Raw genomic sequence first — 15,586 nt, forward strand, 5'->3', positions numbered from 1 at the left:
TCCTACGGTTTACAGACGGTTAGGTAATCAGTCATCCTATTTCGTCGACGTTGAACGGGACCGTGGATATGACTCACCGATTTTCTTCGTCATCTCAGACACCCGCAGCACTGAATCACGGTCTTTGTCCCATGGAAATGCCTCCGGCCGCAGGAACCAGAGCATTCTCGTCACCATGTTGGCTGCTAGAAGAGCCGGGTCCCTTCTCCTAGTCGTCACGTTGAAGGCCTTTGTATTGGGCCGAACCTCGGGGTTGCACTCGACGCTGTGATGGTTAACGTGAGCATGAGCATAAAGATCACATAATGGATCCTCGAGGCATTCTGTCAGACAGCAGTACGCCACACAGTAGTGGGATAGTACGCCCTGATCTCCTTTCGCGAATAGCCGACGTATCTCGGTGAAGCCTCTTTCCACAATATCTGGGATCTGCTTGAACGGTATCTTACGCCTAGATCGATTCGTGGTCGGATCCTCGCTCGCTTGACGCCAACCGAATCGACCGACCTACGAGCCTCCGCCTCGAGCGCCCGCCTCTTGAGGCTGTCGGGCCGAGCCGCGGGGACAGTGGCGGATGCAGCTGCTCCGACGAGTTGTACTACCTGCTGATGCGTCAATCTCCGGCGATGAGAGCCAGGTACCCACTCGATACTCGCAGATACCATAGCAGCTGCGATGCCCGAGACCCACTGGGCCCTCGTTGCAAAGACGCCTCTGGTGTGTTGGATGGCGGCCCGGAGGATAGAAGGCCATGTCGGATGTGTCGGTGCGATAGACTCAACTCCTGGGTGACCCTTCCTGCCGCCCTCCATCAGAGCAACGAACATCTCTTCTGCAAAGTCGCGTCTCGTCTTTAGCACCATCCTCGATTCATCTGTCGGACGGTCATCGAACTTGAGTACTTGCGCTGATAGTTTTTCGAAATTTCTGTGATGATGTCAGGAACGCTGGGGAAGCTAAAGAGACTCCTGGCACGTACGATGTTTTGAAGGGACTGTCTTGCGCCTCCCAGGCCTCTAACGCAATCATCGCCCGAGCACTCTCCTCGTTACCCGTGTCGGCATCACCATGCGATCCAACGCCGTCCCTACCGCCACTACGGATACCACGGTTCAAGCCACGACGAACTTGGCGCGCGATAAAAGCGGCCGTCTCTGGTACCCATAGATCTCGGAACACCTCGTGGAGAAATGTCGTCATCCTGTCCATCCCGTCTATCGATCGACCCCAAGTTCAGCAAACCACAATTGACTGTGTCGGTTGGATGCCACCGTTCTATCGTAGTGATACTCTAGCGAGGCAACGTGCATCAGAACGGGCCGTCCGTTGCTCAACTGTGGCCATCCCACAAGGTTGACGAGTCCTCGCCCTTCTCGGATGTCCAGCATTCGCGGCGATATGAATGGCCATCCGCATGTTCTTAGACTATCAATCGTACCGAGAAGCCTCATAACTTTGGTAGGGAGCACCCTCGGGTCCCCGGTGAAGCAAAAGTTGCCCAGTCGATCGAGCGCAGCGACACCCTCGGAGAGAGCCATGCCCAGTCCTTTCGACCCAGCCTCGCGGAAGCGGCGGTCCATTTCTGCTATGGCTGCCTCCATAACCTTGGCGAAAGCCACCATGACTCCTGGGAAGATATCAGGAGAGAAACGCCGGAGGATACCTGCATAAAGCTGTTTCTCTTTGAGGAAGAGTCGCATGAGCTGGAAGATGGGCTGTAGTACGCTACTGAAGTTTCGACGACGGCGCACGAGTCGTGGAGCATCGATGGAAATAACCTGCTCGAATCGGAACGCAAACTCATTCGCCTGCATGGCTGCCTCAACCCTTTGTCTCTCCCGCGCAAAAGGTGTCGATGCGCCAGGGTTGTCAGGTGTGAGTCGCCCCCCGCACCTGGGCCAGTAGCCGCTGTTGCTTGTCCTTGAGCCGCGCCGTGCGCTGGGCCTCCGTCGAGGGGATGGTGAGAGCAGCTGTGGCGAGACCGTGGCTGGCTAGCAGGTCGTGAGGCCCATGACGGATAGACCGTTTCAGGTTGGAATAGCCCTGGAAGAAGCCGAACGAAAGCACGTCGGCACCCTGGTTCTGGTGGCTCATGTTCTCCTTCATGACAGTAAACAGGTCACTATCCAGGAAGGCAGGTGGACGATCCGATGTGAAATTGCCGTACGCTGGGTGGAAGCCGAGTGGGTAGAAGGTATAGTTGCTCCCGTAAAACTCCCCAGCCACCCGGTTACGGTCGGCAAGTAAACATACAGGAGGACCTGGTCTTCCTTCTGCATCGGGATGCTTGTTTGCTGCAGTGCAATGAACGTCAACAGCCAGGGCATAGGAGACGTGGCTGATGTTGTCGAGGTTATACTTCGCCTCAAGGGCCTCACGCAACCGCATCAGGCCAGGACTATACAACGCATCATGTTCTCTCTGGTCCTCCGTTGCTGGTACAGATGCTGATGATGGAGGTAGACTGGGTGGCGAGACGTCTGGCGCTTGCCTTGGACGGACGTCGCCACTACCGTCAGTATCTGGGCTCAACGGCTGCTGCTGGGAGTTGTCTTGCCCATCGTATTGATGCTCCTGATCATCTTGTAGCTGAGTCCCGTTATGTTGGCCCACATCAGTGTTCTCGGATTCGTTCATCCATTCAAGGAACCTCCGCTCCCGCTCTTCATCACCATCACCATTGTTGTCGTCGTCACCATTGTGCCTGTTCGCGTCGGCTTCGCCGTCAACAATACCTCGATAATCCGTATCGATTCGCCCTGGACTGAGGCTAGGTGGTATTTGAGAAGCAACATCATCGTCCGCCCTCTCCGACACGAACAGGCTATCGTTGTCTTCCACTTCGACGGTTGGTTGATCATCGTATAGCTCGTCGAGCTCATCCTCTCGTTCCTCCCCTCTAATTCGCTCCCATCCTTGCTGTGTCGCCGGCAAACTATTGTTTTCTCCATCATCATCACCGTCGTCGGTCTCGTTGGACTCGTCGTCCAGACCGTCGAGATAGGCTGGCCTGATGACTGTCTCTTCTTCGAGGTTCGCTATGCCTTCGTTGACTTCTATGTTGATGTTGGCGCCATAGTCGTACGCGTGGAAGGCGGGCTGATGATCGGTCCAGAAAGGGTCGTCTTCTACGGAGAACCTTTCGAGGAACTCCGTCCAGCCATCCATGAATAGTGTCTGGAATATGACCCACTTGTCAAAGGCAATCATCTGCGTCTCCTTGCCTCCGAGGGCCCACCTCGGCTCAACACCTTCACCAAGGAGCTCACCTTGAAGGAAGATGTCCTTGATGTACGATGCGAGTAACAGAGCACGGCCCTGTACGAGGGCAGTCCTCGTATGTGTTGTATCGTGTCGTCGGCGGGGTGGTTGGTCCCAGCAGCTCTCTGGCTTGGATGCATGACGATGAACCAAGCTTCTCGAGTGGCGCCGGTGGCAATGCGGGAAGGTACGGCCGCTCAGGTCGAAATCGACGCCCTGCACATGCTTTGCGACATATGGGGCACTCCAGTGGCGAAAGGATATTGTGATATTGTCAAAGAAGTGGCTAGACCGGCAGATCGGCCGACGCGGTAGACCGACGATGCTAACGAAATCGAGCCGAAATACGGGGTAATAATCGTCGTCCTCGCTCGCCGCCTTTGACCCTGTCTTCTTGCTCCCATAGTCCAATACAACTCGGCGCTGGAGGAGGTCAAGAGCACGTGTCCCGTCGAAGGCTTCGTCGTTCGTCTCGTCGATGAGCTCGTCAGCTAACACGACATGTCAGTCAGGACACCCCAGACAATTTGAAAAAACTAGCAGCGCGTTCTGGCTCAGGTTCTAGGTGGGGAAGAGCGTAGGAAGGGAAGGAAAGGACTGAAATAAGTCACTGCTCCTACACGCTCTTCGAACAATGCTGTGCCATACCATACATCCAGGAATCACCGGCGCGACGGTCTACCCTCCAGCCTCTTTGAAACTGGTCTGTAGCGTCTTCTGTGCTGACTGCACTCCCTTGGATGCTCGCGGGCTCCTCGAGATAATGTTCATCGGCCGAGAACGGCGATATAAGCTCTCGCGCCTCTTCTTGGTCCTCGCCGTCATCAATGTCAGGACCATCAGAGCGAACATCGAATTCGATTTCTTCTGGAAGCCCTAAGCACGACATGGTAGGCTTCTCAGCGTCCGTCACAACGGTTATGTTGACCAACGAGAGGTGACCCTGATGCTCAGAGGATGCTGACTGGTGACGAAAAGGATATGAATTAACATGAAGGGTACGGGGGGGAATGACAATACTGAGGAATACACACTACTTGTTTCTGTCAGGAATATTCCATCATCGTCACCTGCGAAACTGCTCGCTGATTTATAGGATTCGGCTACTGTGCAAACTGGTACGGCTAGACGCGAGACGCGTCGCTCTGCCTCGTGCTGTCGTGGTCGCAACTGAAGCTCTTTACCAAAGGGACCGCGTCTTCAGTAAGGTTCGAAAGGAGAGCAGCTACCGTACCTACCGCCAGCTTTACCCCGAACACATCCATAAACAACCCGGGCCGGCATACCCAGGGTTAGGTGTCCGAGCGCGCGTGTGGCTGATGTCAAAACCTGAAATATACAGCGCTATCTCATGCATCTTCTTCGAATTATCACACGGAATGACATCAAATCCCTCGTGATGCCCTTATGCAAAGGGTTAGGGCGAAACCCGCGGGAAATGAGGTGGCTTGCTCGTCACAGGCACTATGAAACTCTGCAAGCTTATCACAGTTTAAAACAACAAGGGTACTCTACCCCAGTCCAGTTCTTTCCGGCCTATCCGCATCTTTTTCCCTGTGTTTTCAACCTTTACCAGTGTCTGACTAGCCATCAGTTCCAGCAGGAGCGTACAAGTGGTCGCGATAGGAACGATTTTGGCCTAGCCTAGCTGTATCAATAACTTCTCACGGGTTAAAAACAATACATTTGGTCAAAAATTATGGCTTTTATTATCATTACTATTATTTTAATTACTGCTGCTTATTGTTTATTTATTGCTGTGCGACTGCCGATGGTTCGCCGGATTGAATCGTATATCTTTTGGTATAGGGTATGGCTCGCTCGTCGTTCCCAGCTGCCGCCCCGCCTGCCCTGCGGAAGGATCAACGCTTACTTCCGGACGTCGCTACAGGCCCATCCATCCAGGATGATCTCTTTTGTGGCTGCGAGCTAAGGGCTTGTTCCTGGTGACGCTGGCGTTGTCGTCTCGCCCTAGTCATCTGGGATTGGCTGGGGCTTGGCCGCCCGTTCGGTAACGTTGTCCTGGTTGCTGGTGATTGGTGGATCCAGCCGTTCCCAACATCTCCCTTTGGTAGTTTCTGCAACGGACGGCCGACTTCAGCTGCAATGTAAGACTTCTGAGGAGGTGGCTGATAACCGTGATCCGCGGCATTCCTTGCATGTGTTCCGTCTTGGTGGCGGGGCTTCTCAGTGCCGTCTCCTGGGCTGGAGGCAATCCAGCGAACGGCGGCAACGAAGGTGGCTGCTGTTGAGGATGTCTTGATGGCTGGCGCTGTTGCCGCCGCTGCTGCCGCTGCTGCATTCGGAGTAATAGGTCTTCTTCCATGGCCATTGTGCGCCCGCTGTCACGCTGTGCCCTGTCTGCCGTGTTGATCGGAACAAACCTTTGCGAAGATGGGGGGCTCGATGATACGGCACCCTGTTGTTGACGGAGCACTTCATTCGGGACGTGGCTGATACGCTCGTCTGGCAAGTGCCGCTGCTGTTGCTGCTGATCATCGTGTTCGGAAATTGCAGTGGCGGACGTCATTCCTGCCAGGATCCTCTCGTACCCCTGGTATGCCGCCTGGATCGCTTGGAGTGCTTCGCCTGACCAAGGATTTCCTTCGTCAGACTCGTTGCTTTCCACTGCTTTGCGGCATCGATCGGAAGCCCATGCGAGGACAGCATGATCGATATAGGCACCAAGTTCGCTCGAGGCGTACACGCCTCTCAATGCAGGATTCTCCTTCACCTCGGGAATATTTCCCAGCTGACTACAGATAGCTCGTGTGATGGCCGAAGCCGGTGGTCTGTGGCGCATCTCAGTCTGCGGCTGGTGAATCGCGTCATCCGCGCCGATGCGTTCAGGGATCGAATCCTCCCACACCGGACGAAATGCAGGACCAACAGCGTGTTGGACGATGTGAAATAAGCCCATCCAGAGATCGCCGGTGCTGAAGCGTTCTGCATATTGCTCATAATGTTCTTCTGGCATCAAGTCGAGATAGTGTTTCGTCGAGGATCCCTGAACTCGGTCATATGGCTGCGGACGTAGTCGAGGACCTGCCTTTCCAGGGTCCGTGAACGCAGGTCGAGCCAGGACGCGACATCGTCGGCGCCATCGACATCGTCGTCTTCTCTGAGCCGAGTCCACCAATCGTCTCCATAAGCAGTCGCCTTGAGACTTTTGATCGCAGGCACCAGGTCTTCTCGTCGTAAAGGCTTGTTGTTCTCGTGAAGACCGATGATATCAGCGGGTTGGGTGTTGACCCAGCGCACTACATGGTCCATGACCTGTGCCATGACCTCGCCTTCCTCCTTTTTGATCCGCAATAAAGGCTGCACATCCGGAAAACGAAGAGTAAGGTTCTGTTGAAGATGGCGGCAAAGACTGTCATAGGCTTCCTTGTCAAGCGAGGTCAGAAATCCGGTTCGCCGTGTTGCCTTTGTGCTCGGTTTGCCAGTGGAAGGAACCGATGGAGTGGAGTTGCTATCGCCGCTGCTACTGTCCTCCTTGGGATAAAAGACTTGGTATACATCTGCAGCATCATAGGTGTCGTTTTTGAGACTGCAGGCGAGCATGGTCCAGTCTGAAATCTGAATGGACTCAGAGGCGGAGGCAGGAAGTGCCCTTAAAGTTTCGAGTATCTGATAGAACGTATCGAACCAATACTGCTCGTGCAGGACGATGGTACACCCAAGTTAGCCACATATTATTCTAGGCAAGGCTTGATCCGAGACTGTCTGGGGTGGGAGAGGTGAATGAATAAATGGTAGGTCCATCACGGATGTCAAGGGTGAGTTACTCACATCGTCCAATCTGTACCCTGCGATCTGATACCATTTTGAAATGTTGAATGTGGTTCTCCCCAGAGAGGTTCGACACCAGCGGGTAATGCGAGGTCTCCACCGCTCGCTTCTCCACAGCGTGACGAGACGGCTGATGGGAAAGCGAGCTTCACTTGTCAGGCACAGGATATCCAACATCCTTTTCTCGATACCCTTCTTGTTGACATTTTTCTCGGCAGAAAATAGAGTGGGGTCCCGGTCAAAGGCGGAGGCGAGCTGTAACCAGATCTGACCATGTGTATCGGGCAGGGTGAGATCGCGACGGTTGACACGAAGCTTGATGTCAAGTTCGACTGGTAGAGTGTCTGTGTATAAGGATGAGTATTGTTTGTTATGTATGTATAAGTAGTATATCAGGTAGAGAAGATCTGCGGATTGGGGGTGATTGAAGAGGGGTCACACCTTTGTCGTAAAATTCGCAAATCCACCACAAATCGCTCGAATCAGAATCCGTCTGTTTCACGTAGTCTTTCAGAGCCTCGATGCGATGCTGGCCGGCCATGAGCTCAGGTTTCTCGTCGCCGTTGAAGTCGGCCCAGTTTTTGAAGGATAGCACATGCTGACGTCGGTCTTGGGCAGTGCTCTGATCAGCGTCTGGGATGGCGTCGATCATTTTTTGAACGGCGGCAGCACTGCAGGAGACCTGGACGTAGTGCTGCTCGGCTCGACGTGCGAGGCCGCCATTCTGGAAAGAGCGACAAAGATGGGCGACGTGATTGCGGTCGAGGGGCCTGTTGTTGCCACGAGACCAGGCGGAATGGAGGAGATGGATGGGCAGCTCAGCGACGGCGAGGCGGTAGGGCTCCGCCTGTTTCCTCAGGGAATCGACCTCGGTGAAGGAAGGTGGAGGAGGCTTTGGTGACTTGGCGGGCTTAGGTGGTGATGATGGGGTATCGTCGGGGACGGGAAGTAGGGAGGAGAGGTGGATAGACGGGGTTCACGGGAAGGGTGGGTAGGGGTAGTTTTCAGCCGTTTGGAGGGCCGGGGATCGGGGTTGGATTTGGGAGGTAGAGGGCGACCAATTTTGATCATTGTTTGTGATGATTGATTGATGATTATTATTATTGGGATTTATTGTTTGTGATTTATTTTATTTGATGTGGGATGTGGAATTGTAAAAGGGTAAGAAGCAACAGGTGGGAAGAGATGAGGGTTCAGGTTATTATATTGAATGGGAGTGTTAAGGTACAGGGGGTGGGGAAGGTGACTAATTAAAAGAAAGGAAGACGGGAGACGGGAGACGGGAGACGGGAGACTTCTGGGCTGCTAGTCAAGAATTAGATGTCGTCAAGAAGTGGCCAAAGGAGCATAGATGGTAGTCAGGGAGAACGAATGAGAAAGGTGGAGGAGAGATGGAGGCTTAGAGGTTTGAGGAGGGGAGGGTGCGCACGGACACCTAAACCCAGGTTTAGGTGGGGAGGGCGTCCAAAAATGGCAAGTTTACTGGTAGGCTTCTAAAATATTAGGGGCTCGTGGTATGGATAGCCCAAAGACGCATAACTTTTAACCCTAACCGGGACCGGTTCGGGGTGATCTTTGACTGCAATCCGTGAGACATCTCAAAAACGACCCCCATCGTCAGCACTCACCTCGCGTGCAAAGCTGCCAAACAATCAAATCCCAAACCGCGATTCCGTTCGTCATCTCCGCCCCGTACAACCGCCGAGTCCTACAAATCCACTCGATATACTTATCCTCATCTTCCGCCGCATCAATATCAAATTCCTCCATCACTATCCTGCGAAGCCTCGCGCTTCTCCCCACAACCATTAATACCGGCATCACCTGATCGCGATATCGATACCTCTCCTGCCCCTTCCATGTAACCGTACTGCGTATATCTCGGCGGACCAAAGGGCTTGGGAGCCAAGGTCACTCGCCACGAGCCCAATGAGACGGACGAGATAGTATAGCACTCTAGTTAGGCTTTTCCCGAATTCCATCCCGGAAACTTATATTACTATTATCACAGGCATCCAGTTAGAACTATCGCTATCATTATTTACTCGCAGGAATAATAATAACAAGAAGACAAATAAATCCTATACCCCGGAACTAACCTAGTCACTATTATCCAAGTGCCTAGAATCTGCATTTGCCCCCTCTGCTAGAAACCAGAATAACTTTAGGAGTCGTGGGCATCGCAAACCCCTAATTTCGTCCATCTCCTCTAGCCATATCCGAATGTGCTCGGGCCCCTTCTCCTCCAACCCACTCCAGTCCTGCCAGCCCATCATCTCCAGCACCGTACCTCCCAATTGGCTTACACCAGTACCTGCAACCCTACCATGCACCACCATGCATGCCGTGATAAACCGCTGCATCGTCTTGACCCAAGCACATTGCGCTTCACGATACCACACGTCGTGCTCCTCTCGTGCCTCCACTTCGTTGCCATATTTCAGATCCATCTCTTCACGGTATACTGTCCGCCAACATAGCAACGTTGGGAATCGACAATGGCTACACCGCGCTCCTGGGCCACCACCACGTGCCTGGTAATGTCGAAACATCTCAAGCCAAGGCTGCACTTCCTCGGCCTCCGTCCGGTGTGAGCAGCGTTTGAGCTTGTGTGTCTCCACGATCGGGCCCCATTCATAGAAAGCACAAAGTGTACACCGCACACGGCCTCCGCGGGCGCGAATGAGGTTACGCACCCAATGAATTAGCGGGTGCTTGGCTATGTATGCGCCCTGATCTAGCTCGAGTGGGAAGGATTCTGTCGCTTTTGCGACCTCGGCGCGGATGAGGCCAGGCTGGAATAGCCTCACCCCCGGCTGGGCATCATCATCCTGGGTCCTGGTGGCCGCCGTAACGACTTGACATGATGCATTCCCACTCCCACGGGGTTGGCTGGTCCCTTGCTGTTGCCTCAGCGTCCGGGAAGGTGACGTGGACCAATCTATGAACGGGCATTGGTCACTCTGCGTATCAGACGACGTGCTCTGCCGCCGTCTCTTTGTTGCTCTCCCCTTCCTAGGTAAAGGTGGTGCTAAGATAGACTCGTGATCCTTATTATCTGCCATTATGGAGGAAAGAGGTCGGTATAGGATGAGAATGATATACTGTTCGTCGATTGTATTCTTTGATGTTGACTGGTGGTGATGTGGATGTAGATGGGGAAATATCAAGTGGCAGGAAATTAAGTGGCAGGCAAAGGGGTTAAGGGGGTTAGTTGCCCCACCTTTTCATACTACTTACTTTTTATTCCCCTTCCTCCATTGTTTAATTTACATATAACTTTAACTGCTAATTTACATACTTTTATTCATCTAATGTCCCTCATCATATTTATCTAGGTAGGGGTTACAAATAAGGCCCCAAGGTTGCACATTAAAGTACTTTCACTCATATTTGTGCTTCTCGATTTGAAATGTATACTTCAGCTATCATGAATCCCACTTTCACCAAGTGCTCGCGCGATATTTCAAATCTCGACACCAAGTCGGATTAATAAACAGGCGCCATCTTCGATATTGAAAGCCCGACTCGGCGCATACTACTATCTGTCACATGTAGCCTGCCCACCGCCTTGAAATCATCGTCATCATCACGCCCATACTCTTCAACCCTCTCCTCTATAGTTTAGATGGCCTACTGATTCTTATATGCTACTCTTGAGCGTCCACGATACGATACGATGACTACGTCGGTAGGGTTATCAGCTGCCCTCTTACTGCCCTCCTTAAACGCTTCTGTGGTCTCCACGACTCGTCAGTCCCATTCGTCTGCGCGGTCCAGTTCGTCTCCTCTGAAGAATTCGAGGCAGTATCATCTGTAAATCTCCTCACTCGCTCGCGACTATACCGTTTAAAGTGTTTCCGAAGACTTTCTCGCTCCTCTACCGTCCGCATCCCGACCCTCAGCCACGGGAAATGGCGATATCCTTTTGCACGATATGCTGCAACTAGAGATCCTGAAACCATCTGACTGGTTTCCGACATGTCACCCTGTCTGGAGTCAGGGGTAAGACTCTGATCCGGAGGGTCATTGCTGCTCGCCTGTAGTAGCTCACAAAAAAGTCGATCCAGCTCATCTAGAGTCCTATCCCGAATGCGTCCAACCATGCGAAGCTGAGGTGGTCGACCAGCCTCTGCGACAGGAAAGATCCATCCCTTCTTGAATGGCTCCACGGCGCGGCCAAGCTGGAGGGCATCGAGGCTGATGCGATCGCGCGTGCTCCTGACCAAGTCTCGGGTGGACCAATGGTAGCGGCAGCTTATATTATCGGCGCTATCCGTCCAGCCTCTATCGCCAAAGCGGTATCTACAAACCTCGGAGAGCGCTTGCGAAAGGTCGTCCTGCGTGGAGATGCGACGATCTGTGTCGTCGACCTTCCGCGTCGGCACAGACGGCTCAGAAAACCCCGCCGACTCGGCCGAAGGGCCGACGTGAATGACAGAAGCCCAAGTAAGGCGGCGTTTGAGATTCGCCGCCCGGCTCTCCTTCGTCGTGGTAAGGAGCTCGGTATCCGACGGCCACGGAAGGATCCAGTGAGTTAATAAGACGATCCGCCTAAGCTGCGCGTACCATTGCGTCGCCTTGGTCGACCCAAGCGTCATCTCGACGAGCTCAATGCTGCGGCGTGTTGCAATGCGAAAAGGGAGAGAAGACCAGCCTCTTCGACGCTTCATGGATGTGTCTGCAGAGCTGGGTGAGAACAGATCGTCAAAGAGATCTATCACATTGGTTGACCGCAGCTTGTTTCCGGTAACAAGATGTGGCCGGGTGTGGTCAATGTCACGCTGGCGATCGTGGAACAAGTCTGACAGCCCGTCGTAGCAGAAGGCCGGAGGACTAGACTCCGGGTGTCTGATCATCGCCTCGTCTGTAACGTCGGAGCCTGTCTTCCACTTGGTGCTCTTCAGAGCCGCGCGCCAGACGTCCCGCTGGAAGAGCTCGATGGCTGTGGAGTGGAGGTATTCAAGCCACAGCCTCCTTGCCACCACGTTCTCATGGACTTGGTACCGTCCTGCCCAGCTCTGGGCTTGCCACATCCGGACATGAACGTCGCGAATGTCCTTGAGCACTCGCCATTGCCGCTTATAGTCCTGGCGTAGGAGGTCATTACCAACCGCCAGTCGATCGCCAACTTCGGAAGCAAACCGCCAGGTGTTCCAGTCGAACTTCCCTGGAAGCCACCAGCCAAACCCGTGTACCTTGGACGTCTTACCCAGGCCTAGTCCTTCTCGTTGTACTTCGGCCGCCTGCGGTTCCCCCTCTCGGGGCCGCGTACGCTGTGTTGACGTCCATCTATCCCCCCAGAGCACTGGCTCCTTCGTGATGAGGGATGAGTCGTAGCTAAATCGAAGTCCGCGGAGTGCCGTTGCCATGACGATGGTCTCAGGCAGCGAATACTTCAGGCCGGTCTGTGCCTTGATGTACTCAAACAGGAAGCAGTATCGATTGATGCTGGCACGGAGGAATCTAGCCATCGTCTGAGAAGGAATGGCAAAGAAAGGGTAGTCTCCTGTGTCATCCTCCGACGCCTCTCTTGGCTGAGCTGGAGCTGGAGCTGATGAGAATAGATCCGTGATACGCCGTAGGAGGGCTAGCGACACCCGGTCCTCCGCCCGGATGCCATATGTAAATTGGTGCTGTGCCAGTTCGAGCGCCGACCGCACCGCATCGTCATCCGTTTCATCCTGATCCGTTTCATCCTGATCGACCACGGGAAGGTTACGGTGGATGCGGAGCTTGCTGAGCCTGTATGCATATTGCACCCTGGACTGGTGCGCATGCGCTCCCCGCGTGGAGTTGCGCTGGTCGAGGAGATACGACGGGTCCAGGGCCATGCTCTCGGTATGGCGGTTCTGGAACGGGTATTGCTTGGCGGCATCGAATGGGACCTTGACGAGGTTATAGAACTGGCTGTAAACGAGGCCTTTCTGAAGCTCCCAGCTTCCTGGCCCGGGAGTGATCGTCATATCTCTGGCATCGCGGAGGGTTACGAATGGGTAGGTGGTCCGGCGAATAGGTGGGCTACGGCGCTTACCCGACTCACCCCGATCGGCGCCCTCTTCCCGCCCATTGAGGCGATTCTGAAGCTGACTCTATTGTAGCCGACGACGCCAGAGTCTATCCAGACAGCATCGGCGCCATAGCAATACACGCCCACGCGGTCCCATCTCGGCGGGTGTTAGCTGGCGCCCGATATCGATATACGTCGCCTGTGGATCAACGTAGGTCTCGTCGACTGCGGAGTCCCAGTGATAATGCCACTCTTCAAGCGTTGACTCGAGCGTAGGCCGCATCCACGTCAGCTTAGTGTTCTTAGCAGCCATGTAGAGCCGCAGGCCAGCGTACTCGGGGAAAGGGGCAGCCCTTGCCTGGACTTCTTCCCAGAGAGCGGCAAGGTATCGAGACTGCAGTGTAACGTAAAAGTGCTTACGGTGCTGTCCTGACGGGTTACCCAGTGCCTCTCGCCTCTTCGTGCCCATGAATCCCCCCAGTTCCTCCTCTATATCCGCCTCCTCTTCCTCGACCACCGCTTTGGCTGCTAACGCTTCCCGGGGTGCGCTCGAGTCTGACGAGGCGATGGCGTGGGTTTTGGGGATATACTGGAGTATATTATTGTCATCAATGACGGCTTGCATGGCGGGCAGCGTCACTTCCTCATACCAGTGCATGAATCTTTCCCTCGGGATACAAGTCTGCGTGTAGGGATCGGAGAGCTGGCTGCGGAATAGGGCAGGGAAGAAGACCCAGATATAAGTGTCCGCCAGGCCGATGACGCGCCCGAGGCAGTAATTTGGGATATTATGGAGAGGCTGTGTTATGGCGGCATCACCGTCTGGACCACCGGGAGAAGGGATTTCCATGCTGAGATGGACATTATCGACGTGATTAAGAGTGACGTGCGGTTGAGTATACCATTGGAACCCTAGCCTAGCGACGCCGAGGGACGTTGGGAAGCTGCAGAGACTATCGATATCGTATGACGATGAGATCGAGCTGCGCTCTGGTCCTTGTGACTGGTGATGATGGGAGTGCATACACAGGTAAGGCGGGCTTGACTCATCTGCCGTCAGGCCTTCCATCGCTACCTTGCAGGCGCTGCTATAGCGGGTAGGGCCGTTTTCCGAACAAATTGCCCGAGGCCCGGGGCGTAGTAGATCTTGTGCTGGATCAAGGACTGATGGGAGATGAGTCTCGCTCGTGTCGCCATCCGGTGGGGTCCTGCCCTCTAGCCGCTTTGCGACATCAAGGAGCGAGGAGCAGGTCAGTGGAGCCCCTCGTTCCTCGGTTGCCTTTTCCATCTGGGCATGGTGGTCGTCTTCATGCTGCTGAGAAGTGCATCCTATCGCGCCATTCCACTCTTGGAACAACAGCACGGCAGGGTCGGCTGGTTCCACGGTCCCATCAGCAGTACCATCAGCCGTAGTCTCGGGCCTTCCGCGTTGCGGTGCTACGTCAGCCTGCCCACCGGCCGCGGCGTTGGATGGTGACGGCACGCCAAGGTATTGTGAAATGGCCTCGATCCAGTACGATATGGCACTGACCTCTCGCAGATCTGGGTCATGTATCCCAGACAGGTACGGCTCCTGCTGCGTCCAGTCGAGCTGTTCGAACGGCAAGGTCTCGTCCTCGCCCCGGCCCATGACTAGATCACCTATAGCCAAGAAGCACCGGGCACACTCTATCACTATGAGGCCGCAGGTCCACCCATATACTTGCCGAGTCGTCGGCACATCGTAGATCGACGCCGGTGCAGAGCCTTGATGATCCACCATAGCATCATGGACCTCTCGGAGCGCCGAACGGCAGGAGTCGTCGGGATGGAGGGAATCGAAGACGAGGAAAGACGATCGGGCTCGCTGGTAGATGGCGAGAGACCAGTGACCGATCGTATTGTCGACGCCCGGATGAAAGATGGGTATAATCGTATTATCATGCCGGCGCATGTCTTCGATCTCGGCTGGGCTCAGCTGTATAGCATGATGTTCGCCTAGCTGGATGGTCCGCACGAGTGTGATGACGTCCTGGCGGCCACTCAGCTCAATGACAAGCCGAATACCGCAGAGGACGTCCTCAGTAACGAGGTAGTCCTGTCGTTCAAGCCGACGGCGGAGATTCCAGGTATAAAGCCCATGGTAACTCCATTCGACTCCAAAGTCTCTCGGTGCTTGACGAGGACGGTCGATAAAGTCCTGATGTTCCTGTATGAACGTCTTGACGCCAGCAGCCGATGACAAGAGAAACCCGTCTTGGTCATGGGCATTGGCCCTCGTTGACTCGGGCGAGCCGTCCGGTGTGTGAGGGGAAGGCCGCAGCCAGGTATGCAGGGTATTCTTTTGCTCCCGGGGGGTTGATCGATTCCTTGACTGGCACGGCCGTTGCGGCGTTTCGGTCTGCGGCCCATCAGAGGTGTGACAGGCGCCAGCAGAAGCGACAGATTGAGGGCTCCACCCCGCTGGATCGTCCGGTAATCCCGTCGTGCTTAAGGATCGTGGTGGGTTGATCGCCTCTGGTAAACCGGGTTAGTGAGTAAATC

General features: G+C 54.5%; 3 protein-coding genes across 3 annotated transcripts; all 3 read right to left on the reverse strand.

Annotated features, from left to right (window-relative positions):
• Positions 1–326: 326 nt before the first annotated feature.
• LRP88_05615 (uncharacterized protein) lies at positions 327–4,150 on the reverse strand (the record flags this gene model as incomplete). Its single annotated transcript, XM_083242165.1, has 5 exons — positions 327–927; positions 980–1,214; positions 1,439–1,835; positions 1,894–3,752; positions 3,910–4,150. The coding sequence occupies 5 exons, from the start codon at positions 4,148–4,150 to the stop codon at positions 327–329; spliced, it is 3,333 nt and encodes a 1,110-aa protein (XP_083102064.1).
• Positions 4,151–6,237: 2,087 nt separating this feature from the next.
• Positions 6,238–7,705, reverse strand: LRP88_05616 (uncharacterized protein; the record flags this gene model as incomplete). Its single annotated transcript, XM_083242166.1, has 3 exons — positions 6,238–6,874; positions 7,229–7,397; positions 7,495–7,705. The coding sequence occupies 3 exons, from the start codon at positions 7,703–7,705 to the stop codon at positions 6,238–6,240; spliced, it is 1,017 nt and encodes a 338-aa protein (XP_083102065.1).
• Positions 7,706–11,037: 3,332 nt separating this feature from the next.
• On the reverse strand, positions 11,038–15,377 carry LRP88_05617 (uncharacterized protein; the record flags this gene model as incomplete). The annotated part of the gene is made up of 3 exons (XM_083242167.1): positions 11,038–11,042; positions 11,108–13,145; positions 13,203–15,377. 3 exons carry the CDS (start codon positions 15,375–15,377, stop codon positions 11,038–11,040), a joined length of 4,218 nt encoding a protein of 1,405 aa, XP_083102066.1.
• Between the last annotated feature and the right edge of the window lie 209 nt (positions 15,378–15,586).

Source organism: Fusarium phalaenopsidis (genome assembly GCF_050370095.1).
Source record: "Fusarium phalaenopsidis strain FUZ10S chromosome Unknown contig_32294, whole genome shotgun sequence".
NCBI classification, from domain to species: Eukaryota; Fungi; Ascomycota; class Sordariomycetes; order Hypocreales; family Nectriaceae; genus Fusarium; species Fusarium phalaenopsidis.